Source organism: Cloeon dipterum, chromosome 1 (genome assembly GCF_949628265.1).
Source record: "Cloeon dipterum chromosome 1, ieCloDipt1.1, whole genome shotgun sequence".
Lineage (NCBI taxonomy): Eukaryota > Metazoa > Arthropoda > Insecta > Ephemeroptera > Baetidae > Cloeon > Cloeon dipterum.
The window spans coordinates 31,991,036-32,015,911 of record NC_088786.1 but is presented as its reverse complement, the minus strand read 5'-3'; the positions used below and the strand labels follow the sequence as shown (position 1 = coordinate 32,015,911).

Genomic DNA, 24,876 nt, shown 5'->3' with positions numbered 1-24,876 from the left:
AATCTTGCAGAAATGAGAAAAATGGAGCCGCACTTGGTCTCAGTATATATATATCTCGGCGCCGAGAAGGGTTCCACGATCCTTTCAAAGGCCGAGAAATGGTCTAATTGAAAAATAAGGCGGTGAGACGTGGTTCAGCGCACATGAGTTTGCTTCGTGCAAATCTAATCCTGATCCTTGTAAGGTTGCCAGGGGGAATCTCTCAGTATGAACTAGAAAAGCAATCGGAATAGCAATTCTTGGTAGCCGCAAAAATGCGTAAAAATTATTTGCCTTTGAGATTTTATTTTAAATAATTAAATTTAATTAGCTCAAGGACAAACTTTGGCTAATTTCTTTCGTGCAAATTCCTTTGCTTTTTGGGATATTTCTTAAAACGTAATTTTTTTAAGTCTGCATCTCTTAAGAAGTCTTTCGGCGTGAAGCAAAAAATTATTTAAATGGCGGCACTCCAAAAACATAGAACTCTGGACGCTACATTCACTACTCTGTGTCGGTTAGGAACAGGAGGACAACAATATAGTTTTCAAGACATACAACGGCTGCATTTCAAACATTTTAAATGTAATTAAATCAATTTTTCAACCAATTCTAGTAGAAAAGTATTAGTTTTAAATTTGTATCTGTTATATTTATGCTAAAAATATTTTTAAAATTAATAAAGAGTCATTTGTTGTGGAGTTAAGAAAAAAATCAAAGTTTTTTACTGTTTAACAAAGGGTTTGCTTTGATAAATTTATTTAAAAAATTAATTTCTGAACAACATTGTTTTACATCCCCTCTTTTACTGTCATACTAGGAAATCGTTTGGGCGAGATGCAAAAAGAAAGGTTTTACACAGGATCGAGCACCCTAAAAACACAGGATATAACTAAAACCTTTGGAGCATCATGGCAACCCTTTTTTCGGGCAGATCGCGTGGCGGAAAGCGTGGGAAGGAGCACGTGGATATGGCAAATCCGAGCGGTAGGAATGCGCGGAGATATTTCGCGTGGAGAGCTGCGAGAACGGGGGGATAATACGTGCCGAGTGGGCGTGAAGAGGCTGCAAATTGTGCGGACGGTCGAGTCATTTGAATTGCCCTTACGCCGGATAGATCCGCTTTCGCGTCCCTTTTTTTCGTACAGCGTCAAGATTACATTACACACGGCGCTCGCGTTTCGCTCGCGCAGAGATAAACTGATTTTGCTGCCGGCTCTCAGCAGCATTGTACGCGAAATTAGCGAGCGACGCACAGAATGCGAGCCAAATGAGTCTCGTGCTGCGAAAGAAAGCTGACTTTTTGTCCGCAGCTAATGGTACGGAGAATAACGAACAATGACGACCGAAAATTGAGCCTCTTTTGTTTTGGTCTGCTACGTGCTGCTGGATTTTTCGTAAATTTGTTTAGCAAGCACGTTTTTCTCTTCCAGTAGCTCTGTTCCGGGTTCTGGGCGTGAACTTGAACGCACTGCGCTGTTTACTTTGTGCATTGTGCGCCAACAATTAATTTTCTTTGCGCTTGTTTGATGAAAAACACTCTTTAAGGAAGAAAACAAAATTAAATTCACTGTTGTGCATTGTTTCATCTGCCATGTGAATGGTTAATTAAATTGTATACGTAATTCAGTGCGACAATTTATAATTGAAAAAACAGGCATTGCCGAATACCTCGGAAATTTACACAAATTGATTAATTTTTCGTTGCTGATTTTGATTAATTTAAGGGGCCTCATTTTAAAACTTACAAGGTAACTCTTAGAATTTGATGTTTTTGGATGAGCCATTGAATTTTTGAAGTATCCAACGAGTTATGATATTATTCCAGGGGAAAATTCTGATTCTACGGGGTTTGCGCGAGCTATGGAGCTCCGAATGTAAAAATCCTTATGGGATTTACGCATGAGAAACCATTCAAAATAGACTTGTGAAGCCAGTTTTCATTCAATCGTGGTGATATTTGATAGACAGACAACTTGACGAGACAAATCGATCGGTGGGCTATTTTTGACTCTCCTGACTTTCCGTGGAAATGGAATTTCGCAAATAGCTCAAAGCATAGCTCATCAAAGTTCAAGAAAATGTGATCAATCATTCTGATATGACTATCGGGTCATGTTCATGTAGCTCCATTTTTGTTGTCACCAATTGATTTAATTTGTTGAACAATGTTGTTATGTAAGCTAAATTTCAGCTCAAATTAACAAAAGCTATATTTTAAAATCAATTTTTATTCTTAAAAATCGTTTAAATTGTCGTATTGAAACATTGCTACCACTGTAAGTGGTTCATATCAGGAAATGTTACATGAATTCAATGGTTTTGACTGTATCGTTGAATCCCAAGAGTTTCCTTGTTAGCGAAATAAATCTTGATATTCTGAGAGAAGACAGAATTCACTTCTTTGAATTAAAGCCGATTTTCTCATAAATTTACAGATATATATTTTAGCTTCGACCTAATTTTCAGATAAAATTGATTTTCTGTAAATTGCACTTTTTAATTACCGTTTTTCTTTAAAACTGCATGCTTTCAATAATTTTCTCTTGGCTTGATGTTGATAATACGGCTTTCTTCCTCTCTTGCGATATTCGTGAGGTAGAATTTTTCTGCAGATTGCTCAACTTCTCATCCAGGAAGTTGAATTTCATCCAACAACCAGCGGAAAAAGCATTGAAAAAGTTCGAACATCCACTCCTGCAATTATCAGCGGGTGCACTGGCCTTCTTGGCAAAAGGCTCGAGAAGTAATTAACGCTCAATGAATTTCGTTCCGCCAGTTCAGTCTTCCGTCCTGCGCTCAGTGCCTCTCTCTCTCGGCTTAACTATTTTAACACCTAATCTGCACCGTAGATTCGAGTTATACGAGCGCGAGACGCGCGTGGTCTCTGAGGTTTTGCCACGCAAGCCCAAAAGCTGCGGTTTTTGCGAATTTTGCTCGGGACAGCAGCGCATTTAAGCATATTAAAGAGCTAGACCATCAAACGCCTCCAAAAGGGTGCTAAAAATCCACCACACTTTGTCGGATACGTACGGCGGGACAACGAAATGGTCTTCATAATTTTAAACAGCTTTTATATGTTTAAAACTTCGATTTTTGGAGAAAGTTTAATTTATTTAAACTAAATTGGCAATATATTTGTTTGAAATAGCTCAAAGGAGCTTGGGAATGACGTGAAGGCGTCACAATCAATTAGGGCACATCTGTAGAATATAGTTAAAATTGAAATTGTTCTAAGCCTTGGCACTTTTAAGCCCTATATAAATAGCACCCTATTCATGAGAAATAATTTTTTGAGTTATTTGAGCATTTGAGTCACTAAATTAACCACCTATTTCTCATCACATTCATTGGGCAGCCAGAATAGATCCCTGAAAAGCTCAAAATACCTCTCATTACCTTGAAACTCCTTAGAATATGCCTTAACAATGCAATGAATTTGAAACCCATACAAGTTTTTGTCATCTTTTAACCAACGAGAACGTTTTCATCTAGATGTTTCTGCTAATTGTGTTTGCCAATTCTGCGATGAAATCTGTATAGACATGTAGCATTTCCTCAATTGTAAAAATAATACAACTACCTTATTTCAAGCTGCTAAATATAAGAAATTGCAGTTAAATAATATCGTTATATAATGTACTCTGTGTTGTACACCGTTGGTGTCTAATAAAATAAATAATAAAATTAACCAACGAGAACAAGTTCGAGTATTATTCATTCTGCAGGGCTCGAGATTATTTAAATTTTTGCTACTGTATACCACAGTGTCATCAGTGCAATCAAGATTTCTAAAAATTGAGCGTGAAAGAACGGTCCGTCCTCTTTTAGGAGGGACCGCAAAACGAGAGCGCATTAATCAGTGCGGCGGCGGGTACGAACTGCTGATGCATCAGTCGCAACTTTTCACTCACTTTTTTGCTCTCTCATTTCTCGGCCTGGTGTCGTTCGTCTGAATAAATTAGGACCGTCTGCAGCAATCTGCTAGTGTCGTTAGCAGGCACGGTGGAATCTGCTGCTTGGCAGCGTTTTCCCTCGACTCGCTCGGCGCACTTATTCTTTATTCGCTCGTTCCTCCTCGGCCGTAATGGCATTATTAACCTCTCGAAAGCAGTCTAAACAGCGGCAGCCCGCTAATCCCGGCTTCTCTTTGTTTCAGCAGTTTGCATTTTGGCGGTCCTCGCGCTGTTTGCTCAGCTAGCGCATGGTGAGTAAATAAATTCACCCTTTCTGCCTTTCCTTCTCTTCAACAGAGATGTACGAAACAAGTCCCGTCCATTCCATGACATGAACACGCTGATTACCCGTTAAATACAACAGAAATTGTCCTTTTCTCTCTTTGTTTCTGATTTCTTTCGGATTTTTGAACGAGCTCTGAATTATAAATTTATTTTATTTTAAAATGTTTCTTTACTGAAAGTGCCCAAAATCATTTTTATTTTGAAGAATTAACTGTAAATTAATATGATTTAATGACGATTCCTTCTATGTAACATCTAAAAAAACATTTTAAAATGTTTCAAAAAGACACATTTGGCTTAATATTTCATGGCTCATTGTCAGTACTCATTTGATGTCGCATTACTATATTGATTGTAGACTCAAAAAAGAAATCTACAGTCTTAATGGGAATCATGAAGCAGGATTTTTGTGACCAAAGAGTGGTCAGAAATTCAAGCAGCAATTTTCCCCTAGGAAAATTCCACCGTTCATTTTTGGTTTTTAAACTATTCTTTGTCCCAAAATTTCTCTTCTTTTTCTATCAATAGTGAGTTAGCTGTTAAATTTGGAACCAAATATCCTGAATCGATCGTAAATAATATATTAAAAACCAAACTAAACATCATAAATTATCGCTGGACCCCATCATGAAATACAAAGCAGACGAATAATTGTATCAAGTCCACGTTCACCTGTGCTCACATATTTAGCCAAGCTACTTGTATTCATTCTCGTTCGCATCCCTCAAAGGTTTCATTCTCCTTTGATATTTGATGTGCTCAGAGCAGTCTCTGTCCATCCGTCCGTGTGTGTGGGCTCGCACGGAACATACATATTTGATCAGGACCTCTGTCGCAGCGAGACAGCCGCCGTTTCATTTCCTGGTTGATTTTCCAAAATGGAACCCCCCCCCCCGCACTCCACCCATCTGCCTTCATGTCGAGGAAAGAGCTGCTCTGCATACAAATTTTACTTATATATATGTTGGGACTTTTTTGTTTGTCGTCTCCACTCGTTCTCCGATTCACCAAAAAGCCGAGAATGCTGCCTCGCCGAAGTGGCTTTACGAGCGGAAGTTTTGCGGAAAGCGTGTCGTAAATCGCGAAATTTTGTTGTATTTTCTATTTGTTGGCTCAGCGTCGGCGATAACTTACTTACCATTCGACTTTCCTCGTAATTTTTCTGCTCCTTTAGCAACCGGAAAACTTTCCTCAGCTCCAGCGGAAGAATATCGAAGGCTGATCTAGAGTGCGTACAGAATGAACCAAATGCTAAATAAATATTGCAAATTTCGTGCAGGCTCGGCACGGGTAAATGCGTGCCTCGCGGGCTTCTATTGTTTGTCCATGCTCTGTGCGCAAGGGTTGATGTGCGGCGCGGCGGACTGAAAATTGCCAACCCCAGCTGAAGATTTAACTAGATTATATGTCCCGCGCTGGGGACACACGGGCGAATTTCACGGAGATCGTAATTGAGTTCCGGCCCTCACAGAAATCGAAACTTGCGTGCATTTCGACTCTCTATAACAAGAGTTCAGCACCCCCAGCGAAATTCCGCTTTTATAAGTTGGTTTTCAACAGTTTGTCAGCCATTTGATGATTCTGCATTCCATTATTATTATTTAAACGAGGAAACCAGCAGATAGAAATGAGGATTGTTTGAATGTTAAAATTAAACAATACAAAAATACTCTTAGGATTCTGCGATTTAGTTTGCGTGGTGAGTTTCTTGATTCTGTGATAAATGTAATTAAGGGGACGCGTAATTTGTCCGAATGGAATTTGCCCGAGAAAAACTGTGTAAAAGTAAGAAATTCGAACGTTCTAAAGCATGTAGAACACTGTCATTTATAGCTTTCACTGTCAGCTCTCAAAGAAGCTAAAAAAGCAGGTAAATTTTACAAATTATGCTATGAACCTCTAAAGGTATTCATGGGAATTGTTTGAAAATCTATTAATACAGAAGCCAGTTCAATCATGATGATTTTGTATGTTGGCTCTATTTGACGAGACAAATCGAAATTTGTTGGTGTGTCATTTATGATGTTACAGAAAACCCCTAGGGTTTAGCCCTTTTCCATGAAAACACTAATAACTCGTTAATAGCTGTAGACAATTTGACGAATTGTCCAAATTTTCATAGCTCCATTTTTGTCATATTTTTAATCTGAATTTTTAAATTAATTTGTTTTAAAAATAATTTGATATCATGGATACACTAAAATATATATGCAAGATATTTTCCATATTAAAGCATAAATATGAAATTTAAAATTAGAAAGAGTGGAGTTTCCTAAAATTTTTAACAAAAGCTACAGAGCCCAGAACAAAATCCTTAGTTTTTTGCTTGGTGAATGTCCAAATGACCCATCGGTCGATTTATTTTATCATGAACCTAAATTGAACATAGACTTCATTTTTAAATCAGTTTTGAAATTTTCAGTATTTTTTCAAACGCACTTATTAAATCGAATAAAATTTTGCCCACAATGAACTGGTTTTTTCCGTGTAAATCTGTCTGTGAGTGCAGCTAATTGTTTTTCCGTTCCACTCTGGTAATTTCAACCTAATCTACTTACTCAAACGGTAAAACAAAAGAGCCAAGTGACCGTGATGAATTGTCACCTAATGGTAATCAAGTTTCGTTATAAATTACTTTGGTTAAAAGGGCTTCAACCTTATCAGAGCGCGTTTCCCTGCGATCGCTGCTGCTGCTGCGCTCGGCGTGGAAATTATTATTTTGCCTGCTCTCTCTTCGCTTTGTGCGCTCGTGAAAGGAGCAATTTTATTACTCGCCGTTTGCTTCCTCCTTTCGCTCGCGATTTAAGGGACTTTCGCGTGCTGAAGAGCCACCCCCTTTGTGGGGCGCGCGCCAATCAATCATAATCTGGTTAGCCTGCTGTTGCAAAAAGCGAGACAGACGAGCGTGTAAAAAGTAACAAAGTGGCGGCGTGCGAGCGAGCGAGCGAGAGAGCGAGGGGGCGCACAAAATGACAAATATTCGCACGCGGGGGCACTCTCGGGAGCACATATTTCGCAGTTAGCTGCTAAATTCGTAATAATGCATGGCCACGCACGTGAACCTCGTTTCAGCCAACTGACAATCCTTTACTGACTACTGACACTCCTTTTGACCTTTGTTTCGTGCCCAAAACTAAAAAAACAAAAATATGAGCTAGGAGAATTTTGTAAATGTGTCATAGGAAACGTACCTCGAGCAAAACAAAGTTGATGTTATGTCAGGATTATTATTCATCAAAATTGTGTATTACAGTCATGCTGTTTTAATTTAAACTTAAATTTATAATTGTCATTAAGGAAGGTGAGTTATCGAGAGACTAATTGCGTTATTTGCATCCGAGTGTGTGATTCACAATATTTGCTGGCCATTTTCGGTGCGAGAAGTTTGTAAAATGAATCTACTAGAAATTTAACCCATAAAATTGTGAACAGAGCAAAATTAAAAAATTATAATTTTGGCAAAATACTCTTTGAAAGCCAATAAATATAATCAAATTAAAAGGGTGGGAGGTGACAAGGTTGGGTTAATTTCCTATAATCACGAGGGTTCGCAAAAACCCGCATTTTCCCGGAAACACCCATCACCCACTGCATTGCAAAGAACCGTTTTTATGTTTTTTTCTGCAATTTTGTGCATTTTTCCGAAACTCATGCATTCTTATGGAAGGTCTAAAATTCCCTTGATGGATGATCAAAAATTGGGGATTTTACAGAATCAGTATTAAAATCCAGTATAGTTTCACCAAAAGACCGAAAATTTTAACTCTCGATCTTAGTAATTTTACAAAATTTCTGACTCTTTCGGCGCGAAGTATGACTTTTTTGGGTTAAATGTGGAAAACCCCAAAGCTGGTAGGATTTTCTAGCTAGTTTTTTCGCAAAAACCAGTGGTGCATTTTTGCGCATTTCAAAATTAGCGAACCCTGCCTATAAAGTGTCCGAAATATAAAATATTTTACAATATGTCTTTCAAGGAAACTCTTAGGATTAGATGTTTTAGTCTATTTGCAAATTTTTCAATTTCTGATTTTATATATGATATTTTTTACGCTCTGTAGCCATCAAATCGCAGTCATTGTAGCCCCATTTCAAAGCCTAAATAATTACGATATAAACGATATAGCGGGAAGTTGTGCTATTATTTTGGAAAATTACAAGGCAGCAGAGGTAATTCATATCCAAAATTGCATTCACGTAAAATTTACACGATAACTTCATGCCTTTGAAGGTTCTCAACATAAGTATTAATAGTTTTTAATACATGTTAATTCATGGTACAGATTCGCAAACATTTTGCTACAGGAATTTGTTCCTAATATAAACAAAAAAAAATCTTTATTAAACATTTATGACAAATATCTAATAAATTTTAATGATAACAAATTTAAATTTTAAAATTTATCATCCAAATGTGGTTCAAGCTATGAAATTGAATTTGAGTGTTGACTGTGTCGAGTATATGATATAAAGAATACAAAATGATACACGAACTTTGAATTTTAATAGCTGTAATATACGAATTGTTCACATGTGCAAAATTTACAACAGGAATTTTCTAACTTATAATTTTCTAAATAATTACGTAATTCCAAACTTACTCACTTTTGCCTTTTGCAGGCTCGTCATCGCTCGTGTTGCCTTTCGAGGCGGTTGACGCTGCTCTGGCGCTGCAGCGGCCGGCGGTGACGGCGGCGTCGCTCACCCTCTCAGGAGAGGAGGACGTGAGCATCGAAGGCTCCTCGACGTCACCTGTGTGCCACAACTTTTCTTTTGGTGCACCAGACAAGAAGGAGTTCTACTCGCCTAACTACCCCAATAACTATCCCAACAACACTGACTGCGTTAAAGTTTTGAAAGGTACGTGACAACGTTTTTAACCTATACATATATGTTGCCGCTTGAATGCAGACCTGCTTTTTAACTGCAGAAAAAGCGCCATCAATCGTTGGGGTCTCAGTCACCTAACATACCGTTTGCGAAGTAAACCCCTGATAATTTAGCTCGATTGTGCTCAGTGGAATGTGCGTGCGTCTGTTGTAAAGCGGCCTTTGTACAAAGAGAGTATAGACGCCAGAGCATCAGCGCGCGCGTGTGTGTTATGTGGCTGACACTGATTTATCACCAGTGCTGGCCGCCGACCGCTTGGCTGGTTTGCCTGACCAGTGTCCCCAGTTGCCTCCGTCAATTGCTCAATTCCGCCGCATCTAGACGGAGAAGTTTAGTAAAACAAACAACTAATAATTAAATAATTAAATTACTTTCGTGGTTGTTGTTGAGGAAATTCACTCGAGGAGGACGGACAATGTAAAGTTACGTTAAAATTTGTACTTGTCCTCGTAGAAATCGTCCAGTAGACTAGGCTTTAGCTTTCTCATAAAAAATCCTAATTAATTTTGATTGATGGCTACAATTTTGATAGGAAAAATGTGCTACTTAAACATGCTCTCTCAGGGCTTGAAAATATTTTAAAATTTCAACATCTCACTCTAAATTACAACTCCTTACTGTTTTTAAAAATTAAAAAGAGTACATTAAGAATAAAAATTCCAGCGCTATAAGTTTTTTTATTTCAACAAGGGTTGTAATATAGCAGTTTTCAGGTGTAGTGTAAACACCCCTCAGCTGATCAGGGGAGGTCGAAACGAGTCTAAAAGTGAACGAAATAATTTAATTAGACTCTTTCATGTTTAACATTTTGACCAAAATTAATTCTATTTTCGATGGGCTGGGAATAAAATGAATCGTAATTAGGGCTGTAACCGAAACTAGTTCCATATTATTATTAAAAAATAAAACTCGACATTTCCAACGAGAAAAATTCCGTTTTTAATTTATCTACAGTTAAATTACTATTCCAAAAGTAACAGGCTTCTAAAGGTTTAATTATTTATTTTGTAAACAAAAGATTGAGACTTTTAGAGCTCTTTTTTAAATTGGAAAATCGAACAAAAAATATCAAATTTTCAACAACAAAAACTCTACATTATTTATTTAAAATCAAAACATATATAATAACTACTAGAAATTTTCACCATTGAGTGATGTACTTTATTCTGCCCTGTCATAAATATTGGGATGAAAATTTCAACATGTACCGTCGTATATATCACGTATATAATCCACTCGCTTTCCATGAATTGGAAATAAATCGAGAAGACCGGCGCACAGGCAGTGTTTCGGTGGTTGTTTGTTTCGCATGCGAGTAAATCACTCAGGCGCGGCCGTGCTTGATGGTTGGGCGTAATCCAGCAATAATTTTATGGCCAATTTCGGGCGTCGGGCCTCGTCAGACAAACGTATTATTTTGTCGGGCGCAGTTAAGCCGTCTAACTCCATTACTTGTCTCTCTATTCGCTTTGTCTTCCCTTGCGCGTTCGTCGATTTTGGCGCCGCACATAATTGGCTACAAATGGAGACGCTTTATTGGGTATGTGCCATTTTTTTCGTCCAAGAGGGCCCACGCGCTCGTCGTTCTCTTTTGCTCATTTCGTCCTTTCGCCCCTTCGCTCGCTCGCCCGCCCGCCCGGCTGAGCGGTATCTTTCTATTGAAGATGATGCGCGCGCGGTTCTCTCTTATTCACTTCTCTTTTTCCATAAGTGGAGTTGAAAAGCTTTTAGGTCGTTGCTGCGCTGGATGACGGTCCCTTTTTAATTCTCGCCCCTGAGGTAGGATTTCCGCGCTCTCGCTTTGTTAAACGGGAAATTGGATTTTTATTTCCACGCCCATGCAGCATCGAGTTATTTTCAACTAAAAAAATTGGTTGCACTCGCGTCTGCCTTTGACGCTGGCGAAATGAAAAGGCTGCGACTGCGGTTGTTAGTGGCGCTCCTAACAGGGAAACTTCATTAACTAGCGTCTGCGCTCAATCCGATCGTGTTGATTGAATTCTGAGAGTTTGTTATTCAATGCACCACTCTTACCTCGGAGAATCAAACAAAAACGAATAGAGGACCAGAAAAATCGAATTTAATTATAACACTCAACAGGGAAATGAAAATTATTGCTCAAAAGGGGAAATACATATTGCTGCTTTCTCTTTAAAGTAGATATCAATCTGGGCAACATCTTGGGCTGGACAACAATTGAAATTTATTAGAATTGTTGGCTTCTGCAGTCAGAGGTTAATTTTAACAAATAAAATAATTTAAAGGAGACTTAGCTACAGTAAAAAATTGTCAATTCACCAGTTGCGAAAGCCTCTAAGTAAGTGTCAGAAGCTGCCTATAGATGGCGCCAGCGGTTACTTTCGATTTTAAAGCACGCTTCCGCTACGATTTCAGACTCAATCCTGCTGCTGTGCATTCTGCGCTTCAAATTTTTTATTCTTTTGATGTTCTGGTAACAAAAAACAGTCCAGAAAATCACCGTAGAAACGTCAGCAAAGATTTTTAATTTCCAAAAATTCTATTTCGTTTCTACAGCGATTGGATGAACCATTTTTTTATTTTATCACATCAAAAGAAATCATTTATAGGGCTGAATGCATGTAGCAGCAGGATTTACTCTTAAATCACAGCGAAAAGTGCCATACAAATCGTAACTATACGGTGGCGCCATCTGTTGGAGACTTTGAACACAAATAGTGAATTTTCCTCAAAATTAACAGCGCTTGACCATATTTTCTAGGCAGATTTCTTCTCGTCACGTCGAGATGTATCCAACGGCGTATGACACTTTTTGGGAAACTCTCGGTTGAGAAATTGAATGAGATTTCCACCTTTTGGAAAGCAATTTAGATTTAAAAATAATATTTGTTTGTAAGACAAACCAAACATTTACCCAAAGCAGATTTCGCGGTTCAAATAGCAGCTCTTCTCCTTTTCTCTTTTGATTTCTTCAAAAGGATCAAAGAGTCGAAAAGCTTTCCCATGAAACAACGCGTGCCTTATCACTCCGTCTCAGTGGGTGCTGTTTGAATTCAATTTCTTTCCTTCGCCATCTCATTTCGAAATGCAACAGTGGTGTCATCTCCAGAGGGTGTTAGCACTGTTGTCACGCATTTTTGCAATTACGGGAAACCCCCGCTGGAATATGGCCGAAAAATGTTAATTTAATTAAAAGAGAACGCAGCGACTGTTATTGTGTGTCGCCATACTTGGCCGCAGACAGTGCGTCGAGTTATGCTTTTCATTTCCGAATAAATAATCTTCTTAAACAACTTTTGCGAAAATCCGTTCTTAAAATGCTCGCAGCTGCCGACGTTAAATATTGCATTTGTACTCAAAGTTGAATTAACATTGTGCAAAGAAACGCCAACGGCAACTTTTAAACAAGTCTAATTTTCTCTTCTTGTTCCACAATTGAAGATCCGTGAGGAGTGAGGACTGTGCGTGCCTCGCAGCTCACATGCGCTAGTAATTTCCTCTACATTGTTTTCTATTACGTGCTCTCGTGAGTAACAATGAAATGCAATCCCTCCGCGAGTGAAATTAATAACAACGTCTATATGTCCGGCATTTCAATCTAGCATGAGCAACTTCTATGTATAGTTTATTAACTCAACCTTATTCAAAAGTCTTCGTTAAAATGTCAACTCTCGAGGTTGCTTTTCCATGTTGTAAAACTTGTCGGAATGAGAAATTAATGAAGGAAATTGTCAAGCAACAAGGATGAAGTTCGTTTTTATTTTATTCAAATTGGTCAGGAATGAAAAATGATTTTGAGAGAAAGCTTCAAAACTGTGTAAGCCTAATTTATAATGTAATGAGCACTAATTCAAATTTTGTATTTTAATCAGGGTTTGCAAAACACTGCATTTTTTTTGGAAATCCCATTTTTTTCAGAAAAACTGTTTTTGCAGGATTTCCCGCCATTTCGTGATTCTGATTTTGTGCAAAATAAAACTTTATCGGGTCAAATTCACAACGGAAAGCACAGGCGTTTTTCCGACTCTTTTTTCTTTTGCGCATTGGAAATTGGGAGGCCTTTTATCATACATTAAATTGATTTACAAGGGATGGTTACAGGATTAGTTAAATTAAAATTTGAAAGTGTTTTGCTAGGACTTTAAGCAAAAAGAAAAATAAGATTTAAAACTTCACTAACATGAGAAATTTTTTTAAATTAATAGGGATGTTTGATAACTTTTTTAATAATATTACTACATAAAATTAGAGCAAAATTAACAATTTAGAAAATTATTTTAAACAGGGTTGCATTTCTTGACCAACCGGGGTTTTCACTATTACTGTGTTTTACGAGTCAATTTTTTGTGCAAGATTTACAAGATATTATTTTAATGGCTTGTCCCATCAATAAACTAATATAAAAACTGCTTTAATTCTGTAATCAGATGAATTTTTGCCAACATTTAACATAATTATTTAATGTTTCACGGTCAAATAAAATCTTTAAAGTGTTAAAAATCGCACTAAATTCATTATAATATTTTCTGTGACTGGTATACGACTCTAGGTTGAACTTTGTACCCGTAAGAACTGAGTAAAAAACGGTTTTAACCAGTGCACTAATTTTAAAATAGTTTTAAATTTTTGTCTCTTGGTGGCCTTCAATGAAATTTCTCGTTTTCCCCCTTTTATTAACTGACTGCAGTGTTGAGAAAGTGCAGAATTCCCAGCTGAAACTAAAACAGGATCTAGAGAAATATTCCGCAGCTCAGTTTTTTTTCAATGGTCCAGTATAGACGCAGTTTGAGAAGGTGGTATGCGCAATTTCCCTATTTGCCAGCAGTCGGCTCGAAATTCAGCTCCCAAATAACACAGACGTCAAAGTGTCGGGAGCGACGAGGGACGTAAAATTCGGAGAGGCAAACAAAGCGTCCATCTGGCTCAATTAAACCGCGAGAGAGCGCATATTCCGGGGGCAAATCTGTGCGAGGCGCGATGCGAACTGGGAACACAGTAAAAAGAGCGGAGCTGTAAAAGCGGCCGAACCGAACAGCATAAAACAAAGCGACGTGTGCCATCCGTCGAGGGTGGGCGGCCGGGCGGCCGGGCGGGCGGATTCGCGGCCGGTTGGGCGGGTAGACTGATGCGACGGAAGTCGGCTCGGACTGCCGATGCCCCGCAGGAATCAATAGAGTATTAAAAATAACGCGTATAAATTACGGCCGCGTGTGCGTGTATCGCTACAAACACGCGCAGACCCGAGGCATAAAGAGAGGGCTGTAAAATTTCATGTCGTAATTTAAAACTTTATAGACTTGGTCCGCTGATATAGAGAGGTTACGGTCCTGCTTTCCTTCCTTTCTTTCTCGCTCTCTCTCCTGCACGCTGCTTCCTTCCGCAGCAGCCTGCACGCATGGCTTAACTACACCTCCGAGATAAATGGCAAAGATTCCATCGATTTTTTTCAATAGCGGCGATGAGACAAAAGAAAGTTCTTCCTGCCCACGCTTACGCACACCATCAACCGAGTGCTAGACTTTAGGCGACCTGTTAAAGAGACGTGATATGGAATGATGGCCTTTCGGCTCAACGCAGAGTAATTACACGCTCTAAACTTGGTGAATCAGGCCGGTGGTGTGCGCACGTCGTATAAAAATAATTTGATTTTGTCTGCCCCAATAAAACGTCTTAAGAGGATCCAATTCTGTTTGCTATTGTTTCCCTGCTATATAGCGGTCACTTAATCTTTTCAAATCGATCCAATTCAATTCTTGTAATAGCCCCAGCTGCTTTCGTTTGAAGAATCTATTATCATAGTAACAAACTAATCGCACAAATGCGTAATCGAAAGATTATGAAATGAAACAACCAAAGTCCAGCCAATTCCGCTTTTTTAGCTGCACAGGACAGATTTTAATACATTCATAAAGTGACAGAAATTTTCATGCAGCATGGTATAGACGGAATCAGTTAATTGTTGTAAAGCCATTTTTTAATTTTACTCTTTTCATCGTTCTTATTACTCAAGGTTTTAATTCCCTCTAGGAAACATGTTCCATTCCAAAGTACACTCAGAAGTTTTATTAAAATATTTGTTTTCAAATACTCAAGTTCTTCAGGACAAACTGTAAGAGGAAATTAGTTATGTGTCTAAAATGCACATGTTTTATTCAATTCGGAATGAAAGTGTAAGTGCCCAAAATTTGAACAAACTAAGGACGTTCTCAATAAGCCCCACTTACCAAAATATCATAAATTTTGACGATTGTAGACCTGCGTGAGAATTGAGATGTAGGTCTCCAGCTCACCTCAGCAATTGTCTTTCAAAGTTTATCCAGATTTAATCATATTTTTATTATAAATAGTCTGATACCAAGCCGATTGACTCGCATTGTTGAGCTTAGGTCTCTTATCTCGGAAAGAGGTATATTATATTGATTAAAAAGTAGATTTAAAAAATAAGAATATCACAAATTGAAAATAAAAAACGTCAAAATTAAGGCAAAAAGGAAAAAATATTTATCGTTGTACAGTACGTGAGCGTGTACAACTCTCACTCTACTCTTTTTTGTACAATTTTTAGCCTTTTATTCCATGTTGTTCGCCTATGAGAGTATATAGCCATTTTAAAATAAATTTTATTAGTAGGCAAAAAAGTTTAGATTTATTTTCAAAGTTAGCGTTTACCCTACGCAGCCTCAGACAAAACTTTCCTCACTCGGACGCCTCCCAGGAAAGATATTTTAAATTTTGCTTTATTAAAGTAGTTGTACACCGATGATGGTGTGAAATAAATTGGGTAACAATTTAAAATTAACTTATTTATAGCTCCAATCTTGACAGTCTTTCAGCCTCTTTAGTTTTCGCACACCCCTATTCCAACCGATTGCACCCTTTACTCTCCCCTGCTTGCTAATGCATCAAAAATTGTTTTAAATGATCAAAATTAACCTTATAAACTTCTTCCAGCACATTGTTTAAGTTCTCGATAGACCCATTTATCGAAGAATGCGTTTTAAGTGCACTGCAAAATCAAATTACTCTCCGCGTGAGCATCCTTCTTAAGAGTGTGTAGCTAAAAAGCATGCACTTTGAACTTGACGGCAGAATGTAAGAGTTTGATTGGATTAAAATGTGCCCGAGTCGCAATCACGGCAGATCCCGTTAGCGGTCACTTGCTCCGGCGCTGGAAAGAGGATGATGAGCAAGTAAGTCGGCCTCGCTCGGCATCGATTCGCTCGCTCGCTCTTTTCTTCCTTTTACAACCGGGCTCTTCTCTTTTGATGCAGCGGAAACAAATGCAGCAGTGGATGCTGTGTGTGCTCATCTTTTTATTCATTGTGCGCTGCACGCGAATGCAGTTAGCGCTGCTGCAAATGGCGTGTTCGCGCGGCGTGCAGTCCGGCGAGCAGAAACTCCGCCAGCGAGATAAGCCGATTTATTCCGCGCGATCAAAATGCTCTCCCGCCGTCAGCGAAATGCACTCCCGCTCTAATGATGCTCAAGACCGACACTTTTTCGCATACGTACATATGCTTGAGAACTACTCCATATCATTTGTGGGATTTTCTGCAAGTATTATCACAATCAGACTCGATCCAATCTCAAATATAGTATTTTCAGCGCTTCCCTTACTGTATAAGTTTTAACTAATTGAATTTAATAATAAAATTTCCGCTTCGATTGGCTGTCTATTTTTCTGGGCATTTTTACAATGAATTTTTATGGATTTTCCGTGTAATTGTTTGTGAAATTATTGAGTCCGGAATTATAAATTAAAGGAAATTTTTCAAGCAACGAGGATGACATTCATTTTGAATTTTCAACGTGGAAAAACAGAGTTCGAGTGTCAACATTTTAGCTAAGACTTTTTGATATGTCAAATAAGATCGATTTATTTGGCAATGCTGTAAAATTTAACTTTGAAGTAAGTTTTCATTCAGTCATGATTATTTATGAAAGGTTAACTTAATCTGACGAGATAATCAAAGTGTAAATGTGTAATTTTTAACCTTCCATCTCAAGATGTTTAGAGTGCAAGAAAAATCGCTAAAAGCTTGTTTGAATATTTTCTTTAAAGTTTCTGAGCTGATGCTCTATCTCTGACATTTGGGAAGATTTTAATTCGAATTAAATTTCAAATTTTTAAATACCTTTGGAAACAAGAAATTTTGGAGGCAAATTTAACTAGCTTTCAGAAGATGTTGATCAAGTTTGTCAAAGGCCTTTCTACGAAAATTCCAAATTTAATCATAATTTCAAAAACACAGATCAATCCGTTTCGTCAAAACTTGTCTGTGAATCAAATTTCACCTAAGCTTTAAAAAAATGTTTTTTTAGTTGCTCTTTTACAACCTCCATAAATCGCTAAGATTGCCAATTCGAAAGATTTCGACAATGCTACCCAAGTTGTACACCATGCTAGGTTAACGAATTAAAAATCACCCCACCAACTAAAATTCAAAAGTGCAAACATTGTTTTTAACAAAGAATGAAATTTTCCTTCAATGTAAAACAAAATATCAATGGAGGCAGGCTGTGGGCAGTGACGTAATAAACAATAAAGAATTTTTGGCAAGGTGCCTTGAAGAATCAAAACTAAATTTTCAGGATTTACTTCAAGTGGAAATACCAAAAATATATATCTGCTCATCAGGTTTTTTCGTTTTAAATTTATAAATTTCCTCTGAAACGTGAAGAACCCGCCCGCATTTCATTAACTGGAAATTGGCGATAGATCGTAATCACGGACATTAAATTTTACCAATCAGTGATTGGCTGGAGCCGTTAAATGAAGCCGCAGCGCGGCCGAAATGGTGCATACCGAAATAGCCCTTTGATGTTGCCATACTTTGGGGGCCGCACAGTGTCTTTGCACCCCAGCGGTATTCAATTGTGGCCCGGCAGTGCGGTCTGAAACTTGTTGTTCGGGGCGGTATCAGTGCGGTCGTTCTGGTGATGAAACAACTTTTTTGTCGTCGGTGCTCCCCTTTCCCCTTAGGTCTTTAACCCCTCGGCGGCGTAGACATCTCACTCTGCAAAAAGGAGGGGACCTCGCTCGCTGCTCTTATCGCTCCAGAGGCATCAATATAGCCGCTGCCGCCGTCGCGCTATCTTTACTCGCGCCCACAGGAGCCGGTGCCAAAAGCCAACTTTCTTCGCTGCAACCGTGAATTTATTCATTATAGGCAGAGCCACTACTTGTTTTCTAAAATAAATCTCGTGCTTATCACTCCGCTTACGATGTGCAAATCCGATTTTTTTTTTCGTTCGGCACGCAGTGCAACAGGAAGCTGTTCTCACGTGGAACGGAATTTGTTACGACGGTTCGTTCGGCGGCGAAGGAACAATGATTGATGATGTCGTCGCACCTGGAGCTGCCTCGCTTCCATTTTTCCACGCGTGTCAGTGTCGGCCAGACAGCCGGATTTATGGTTTCTGCTAATAGCTTTCCCGCTCTGCCACATGTAGTTAACGCCATAAAATTTCAATTTTTATTGTCATAACGAGAACCTGTTCATCATGCCAGCTAATGAAAAACAAGCATAATGTTTGCTGCTACCGTCAACAGCATGAAAAATTGATATGTTGTTTGTGCATGTTTTCCTTTGTTTGCTCTCTGTAAACTAGTTGGGCAAAAGTTGATCGACATGGTCAGGAGTGAGGATATTTAACAAATATCTGATCATCCGTATTGACAATTAGTAAAAGCGAGAATTATATTTAAATGTATTTTGAAGCATCGACAAAACAACCTCTAGCAAAAATTCTTATAATACTTGGAGGACCTTGGCTGAACAGGGAAAAAATGAGCTGAAGGTGGACACAAACGGCACTAAACGCCCGATTCAGAGTTTTCACAGAGCTATCATGACTCTAAAAGTATGATTAAAACCGGGTTAAAAGGTCGGATGCCAACTCGTCTCTAAAACCTGTTGGAAACTTTTTGGCTCTAAACCGTCTTTAAAAATTTGTCTAAAAATGGAATAAAATAAATTGGATCTGTCACTAAGTGCACTTCCATAAAAATGCTGCACGGGCATGTACGTGTTATATTTTTGTCGGGTTTTATAATTCTGAATGACACAAATCTGAACCAAATTAATTAATTTTAAATATTATTTAGGAAAATTTTGTAACAGTCTCCAAGCGTTTGAATGTTTGAAAAAAGATTCATAGTTTCTAATCGGTTTTGTTCGTATTTTTTGCAGCGGATCCAGGCCACCTCCTACGTCTGGACTTTCGGGACGACTTCCACCTGGAGCCGAGCGAAGACTGTCGTTATGATTACTTGGAGGTGCGTGACGGTGCGCACGGCTACTCGACGCTCATTGGCACTTACTGCGACAACCATTTCCCTCCGATGCTCACCAGCTCGGACAGGTACTTGTGGCTTCGTTTCCGTTCCGACGAGAACATCGAGTACTCGGGTTTCAAGGCTGTTTACCAGTACATCCCGAGGCCAACTTCGGGTGAGTGTTGTAGATTGTTTTGTAATCCACTGGATTTCATGATTTCTGGAGAAATGCAATTATTGTAATGGAAGAAACGAAAGACTGAAAACCTTTATCGAACAAAACCTTCTCTTGTTGGTCTTTTTAATACTTTGGAAAATATTTACTTCACTTCCACAAAGAGAAAAATATCTGCGCTTTTTCTTCGCATTATTTTAGCTTTTTTAAAATATCTTTTATACATTTCACGTGCCCGGAAAAAATCAAAACAAGTCTTACATCTTACTTTTTAATTGATAATGTCTGCGACTTGCTGTTTTAATAAGTACGTCGCTGATTTCCCCTGGGAAAACTTGAGAGGCTGGCTTGTCTCGCAGATAATCATGACGAACAGCTTTGACAAGAAAATAATGCTGTTTTCAGAGGATAAATTAAAATAAGCCACACATGCGCGAGTTTGTGTAACGAAGTCTCCATCTAAAAGTAGTCATCGTAATCCCACTCGCGCAGCTCTCGGCGTCATTAAAGGAAATATTGCCGTCGGGAAAGGTTTAGCGTGAGATAAATTGCTCGGGCGGAGAGGACTGCATACTTTAACTAATGTGCGGCGCGAAACAAAAAGTCTAGAAAATTAATAACCCAATTCGTTGGAAACAGCACTGACAACAAGGGCAAAACTGCGGCCATCAATTCTCAGCTGATAGCCGCCGGGACGATTATTTTTTTGCCCGAAAGGCGAGGCCGCTGGCGCCGCGGATATTGTATTATAATATCACAATTTTTCCTCCACGTGCGTTTTTGCAAGAGCAGAATTTTGAGTGCTCTCTCGTGTTTTTATCAACGTCCGGGAAGCACTTTGTTTCTGTTTGCTAATGCGGATAAAAAGGTTTTCAGGATGAATCTGTTTGTTTTCAAGCGCGAGCTGACAAAATTCGAATTTAAAAATAAATTAGAGTTTTGCTTAATGGACCGAAAAAATCTGCGATTCTTACAACTTCTCCCATTACTAAACGACAAAAAATATTTTATCCCGTCCTCAGCTGTGCACCAGCCAGAAATGGACATGTGCCGAATCGACGTCGGCGGCATGGAGGGCTGGGTCAACCGTTCGGACATCGAGAGCCACAGGGTGGCCCATTCGATGACCTACGGAGTGCCTCTCGACTGCATGTGGGTCATCCGTGTGAAAGAAGGTTGGAAGGTAAGTGGAAAGAACCGTGTTGAATGCGCCTGCCGGCTGGATGATGTATGCAACGCGCCAAGCACACTTGACGAGCAGCTTGCATAAACACTCAAACCGGCACTCACGGCGATGAGAGAGCCAACTGTCGTTGACGAAGCTTGTTCACTCACAATCAGCGCAATCAAGATCAAGAGCGGCGTGATCGGCAAAATAAATTATTCCGGAGGGTTTCTTTTGTGAATTCCGCTATTGTTGAATTTTGGGAATTTTCTAAACTTTTGCTTGTTAATTTGGCATTAAATTTGGCTCATAAAGCGGGCAGACTAAAAAGTTGAAATCCTTAATTTTATTCGTCTCTGCTCTTTGGAAGTTTTGTTTGCAAGTCTATTCAACGGAGCATAATTGTTCTCAAAAAAGACCTTTCTTTTATTTGTTTGCCTTTTTAAGCTGCGCTGATTCCTCGATTCTGATTGTGAGCCAACCATTAGTCTTGTCTTAACAGCGTTCTCCTCCTGAACTATTCGAGATGTCGAAGCTTTTTCCCAATAACCATCGCGTGCCGGTTGTCCGCCATTCAGCGGTAAAAGGCTTTGTGCGTTGACGACAAAAAGAGGACGCTTGCCCGGAAAGATGCGCGGCGGCGTTGAGTTGCCGTCACGCGGGACAAATCGTCAAAAGTTTTTGCGCGTGCCGCGCGCAGTGAATTATCTCATTCGTTTTCCCTTTCTGTCCGCTCGTTCAGATTCAACTAGCATTCCTAAAGTTCAAACTGGAGAAGCCGAATGACTGCGACAGCAACTTCGTCGACGTCTTCTCCACGCAGACCGACCTGCCGAACCGACTGAAAAACTTTTGCGGCAGCATCGCCGACTCGGTCACCAGCACGACCAACGTGTTGCACGTGCGCTTCTTCGGCGAGGCCAAGGCCATCAACTCGACCTTCGAGGCCCTGTACACCGCCTTCAGGGACAAGGCCGCTGGACAGGGTGAGTCCCTTTTCCAATTAGCCGCGTGTGTTATTTCGGGCCCGTCGGACGCGCGCGAGTGACAAAAAATGATCTACCACTTGCTATTGGCAGCGACACCGACGTTTGGACCTCTTCCAGTGCATGAGCCCTTTAGTGTCGTTTTACACTCTCGCCTCCGCAGCCGCCGCCGGGCTTTCTCTTTTACGCCGAATGCATACATCTATGTATACACTCACAGACGTGCGCACGGACGAACGGTCTGCTTCTTCAGTGGGTGTCTCGCTGCCAGGTTGTAAAAATAACAATGTGCCTGTTGCGTTTTGTGAATGGGCTGACTGACTACTCGTAACAATGGTGAATGTGTTATTCTTTGAGCTCATTGATTTCTCCCAACGGCAGCCCGAATAATATTTTCCTTCCGATGAGCTGTGAAAACTCTCAAGCGCAGGGTAATTGGCTTTTTACTGTGGAGTGTGTGCGTCACACACAGGCCTCAAAACTCATAAAATGATTGAAAATAAAAATGTGATGAAAAAATTGTGCTAAAAACTGGGTATTGATCTTGTTATTAGATATGTTCAATTATATATGGATTTAATTTTCAATTCAAATTATTTCGAAACAAAAATCGCAGTGTTCTTTTGTAATTCTCTCCTCCTATTTTTTCAAACTTCTCTAATCAAGGTTTCCGTTTTACTTTAACATTTTCTTCTTGAGGGTACCCTCCAATATCCTAGAAAAGGAAGTTCAGTTTTGCGTTTTGCTGTTATTTATTTATTAGACACCATCGACGTACGACTTAATTACAGTTTTGCTTTTTAAATACACTTTTTTATCTCAATTTATATATTTTAAGCTAAAAAGGAGTCGAGTTCCCAAATTTTTTACCTTGTCGACCGTGTGCTCCGTATAATCATGTCATGGCAGGCGAGTGAACTGGAGCTGAAATCGGCAATCATTATTTAAAATAAATAAAACATTAAAATTTCATTACTCTTTCGGCATTAAATGGAATTGGCTTTGAAAAGGCTTCTTTTTTCACATTTCTCGTCAGCAGCAATGTTCGCGGTGATTGATAAATGTGGTAGAGTTTGTATTACTTAATTTATTTGGTTGGTTAGTTACTTGTGAAATACACCACTGAGAACAGACAGAACGAACAACGAGAGTGCCAAGCGTCTCATTTTAATGTTGTTTTTTTTTCGTTCAATCTCACTGACGTGTCTTTTGATTAAGTTATCTCCTGGCAGTATAAATCCTTTTAGATAATTTTCATGAAAGGATACTAAAGCAACAATTACTGCTAAAAAAAGGAAGGCTGGTCGATAACGTCTTGTGATGAGGCTGGCAAATTAGTTCTTCGAAAAATCTATAAATTTTAATATTAATGGAATTTATACGCTGTGCTCTTTAGGAATGATTACTAGCTTTAAAAAGAATTACTAGCTTTAAAAAGGAAAGAGTGCAAAAGTGGAAAGCTCATATAATATATACGTTCTAATTGAATTCAATCTCATTGATGTTAAAAAAAATCCCCTCTTGATTTCTAAATATAACAATGCCGATTTTTCCTTTTGAATTCCAGGCTGCGACAGCGATGAATTCGACTGTGAGGACAACACTTGCATATCGCGGAGTATGCGCTGCAACGGTCGAATCAATTGTCGTTTTCGATGGGACGAGGACGAGTGCATCGTGAGTTGTTAAATCTTCTTCTTTAAGGGCGCAGATACCCTTTAAAATGCTTATAAATCATAAAACGCGGAATTTCTCTCTCATCAACGCCGCTAATGAATGCTGCGCACGAACCCTCCTACCTCTCATTTGTCTCGGTTGCAGAGCAAGCACGTGTCGATACTCAACTCGGAGCACATCATCATTATCCTCGTTATTTTCACGTTGATCTTGTCGGGAATGTGCTTCGCCTTTGTCTTCAATTGCACGCGCAAGCTAATCCGCGACCACAGAATCATGAAGGTGAGTGCTCGTTACTTATTTCAAGTATTTTTTTAGTGTATGTATCTTTTGTGTCGTCGTCGTCGTCGTCGTCGACGGTCTTTGGCTATCGAACCGAGACACACACACACTCGACTCACACAATGTGTATTTTAACAGAGTGGAACGGTGTGTTTGTGAAAAGCAGGCGCACTTTCAGAGGGTAAACTAACCTTTGCCATGTGTGTTATTCGTCTCTTTTCTGCTCTTTGCGCCACTTCCTTCGCCTGCCTGCGGACTACACAGTTCAAGTGAACACCGTGGCAAAAAAATCTTTTATCCCGCTAACGTAAGAAAGACTTCGCTCCGCACACATAGACTCTCGGCTGAAGAATTGTGCCTTCGTTGAATAATGCATAAAAGTTTGTCCTACGTGGTGCAATGCCTCGTAAAAAGGCAATGCTGTGGCGATATGGAAACGAGTATGCAGTTGTGATTTCTTACTTTTAAATTTTAATGAGAGTTGCACAATTGAAACTTTATCAATTTATTTAAATGTAATAAGATGGGACTGAGATTGAGATTAGACATGAATAAGTAGAAACAGACTAATGTTGTTACTTAGATTGAAATTTTTATTTTATTGCAGACCAGCAGGGTAACTTTGCCCCATACATACTCGCATCCAAAAGAAATAACACAAAATATCATTTTAATAAATTAAATTTATCTACGGCACACACAAATGTTGACTCTTATTTTTGCTTCGCGCCTTTACGCAGTTCCTGCTTATTATATTTTCCTTGAAAAATTAAACAAGTCAAACGCCATGATCTATTTAAAACTAAGTCTATTTTTCTGTGAGTGGAAAAACGGCGAACGGAGTTTATTTTGGTCAGGAAAAGCGCTCCAAGTCAACTTCATTCTGATAAATAAATTTTCAACTTCTACTTTTATGAGAAAAACAACGTTTTTATATATTTGTTTAGAAAAATGTTAAAATTCTCCAAATTACCGAACAAATCTCCCTTTTATAATATTTTGCAATAATTTGTTATATTTTTTGTTAAGGATATGAACAAGTATGGAGCAAAGGCTCTTTTGGCCCAGTTCAATAAACAATTTGAACTTAAAATTTAAATTTTTGATGTGGTTAACAGCAAGCAAAGAGTCTAATAAACATGCAATGGAAGAATTCTTCTTATTTTTTCCTGTTTATTTTTATGATCCCAAAGGAGCTATTAAATTATATATTTGACGTCAAACGC

The 24,876-nt window shown here is 39.0% G+C and overlaps 1 protein-coding gene across 8 annotated transcripts in view; it reads left to right on the top strand.

Annotated features, from left to right (window-relative positions):
* Neto (Neuropilin and tolloid-like) overlaps positions 1-24,876 on the top strand; it is a 59,086-nt gene that overhangs the window by 28,926 nt on the left and 5,284 nt on the right. For 7 of the 8 annotated variants that reach the window (XR_010575509.1, XR_010575507.1, XM_065494456.1 and 4 more), the window contains exons 2-8: positions 4,139-4,186; positions 8,838-9,077; positions 19,280-19,540; positions 20,563-20,723; positions 21,448-21,691; positions 23,259-23,368; positions 23,513-23,650. Coding sequence is in view for 6 of the 8 variants with exons in the window: in XM_065494456.1 (XP_065350528.1) it covers positions 4,139-4,186; positions 8,838-9,077; positions 19,280-19,540; positions 20,563-20,723; positions 21,448-21,691; positions 23,259-23,368; positions 23,513-23,650 (1,202 nt within the window). In the remaining 2 variants the exon portion in view is untranslated. The remainder of the gene's footprint in view (positions 1-4,138; positions 4,187-8,837; positions 9,078-19,279; positions 19,541-20,562; positions 20,724-21,447; positions 21,692-23,258; positions 23,369-23,512; positions 23,651-24,876) is intronic. The other variant, XM_065494414.1, reaches the window with a different exon arrangement.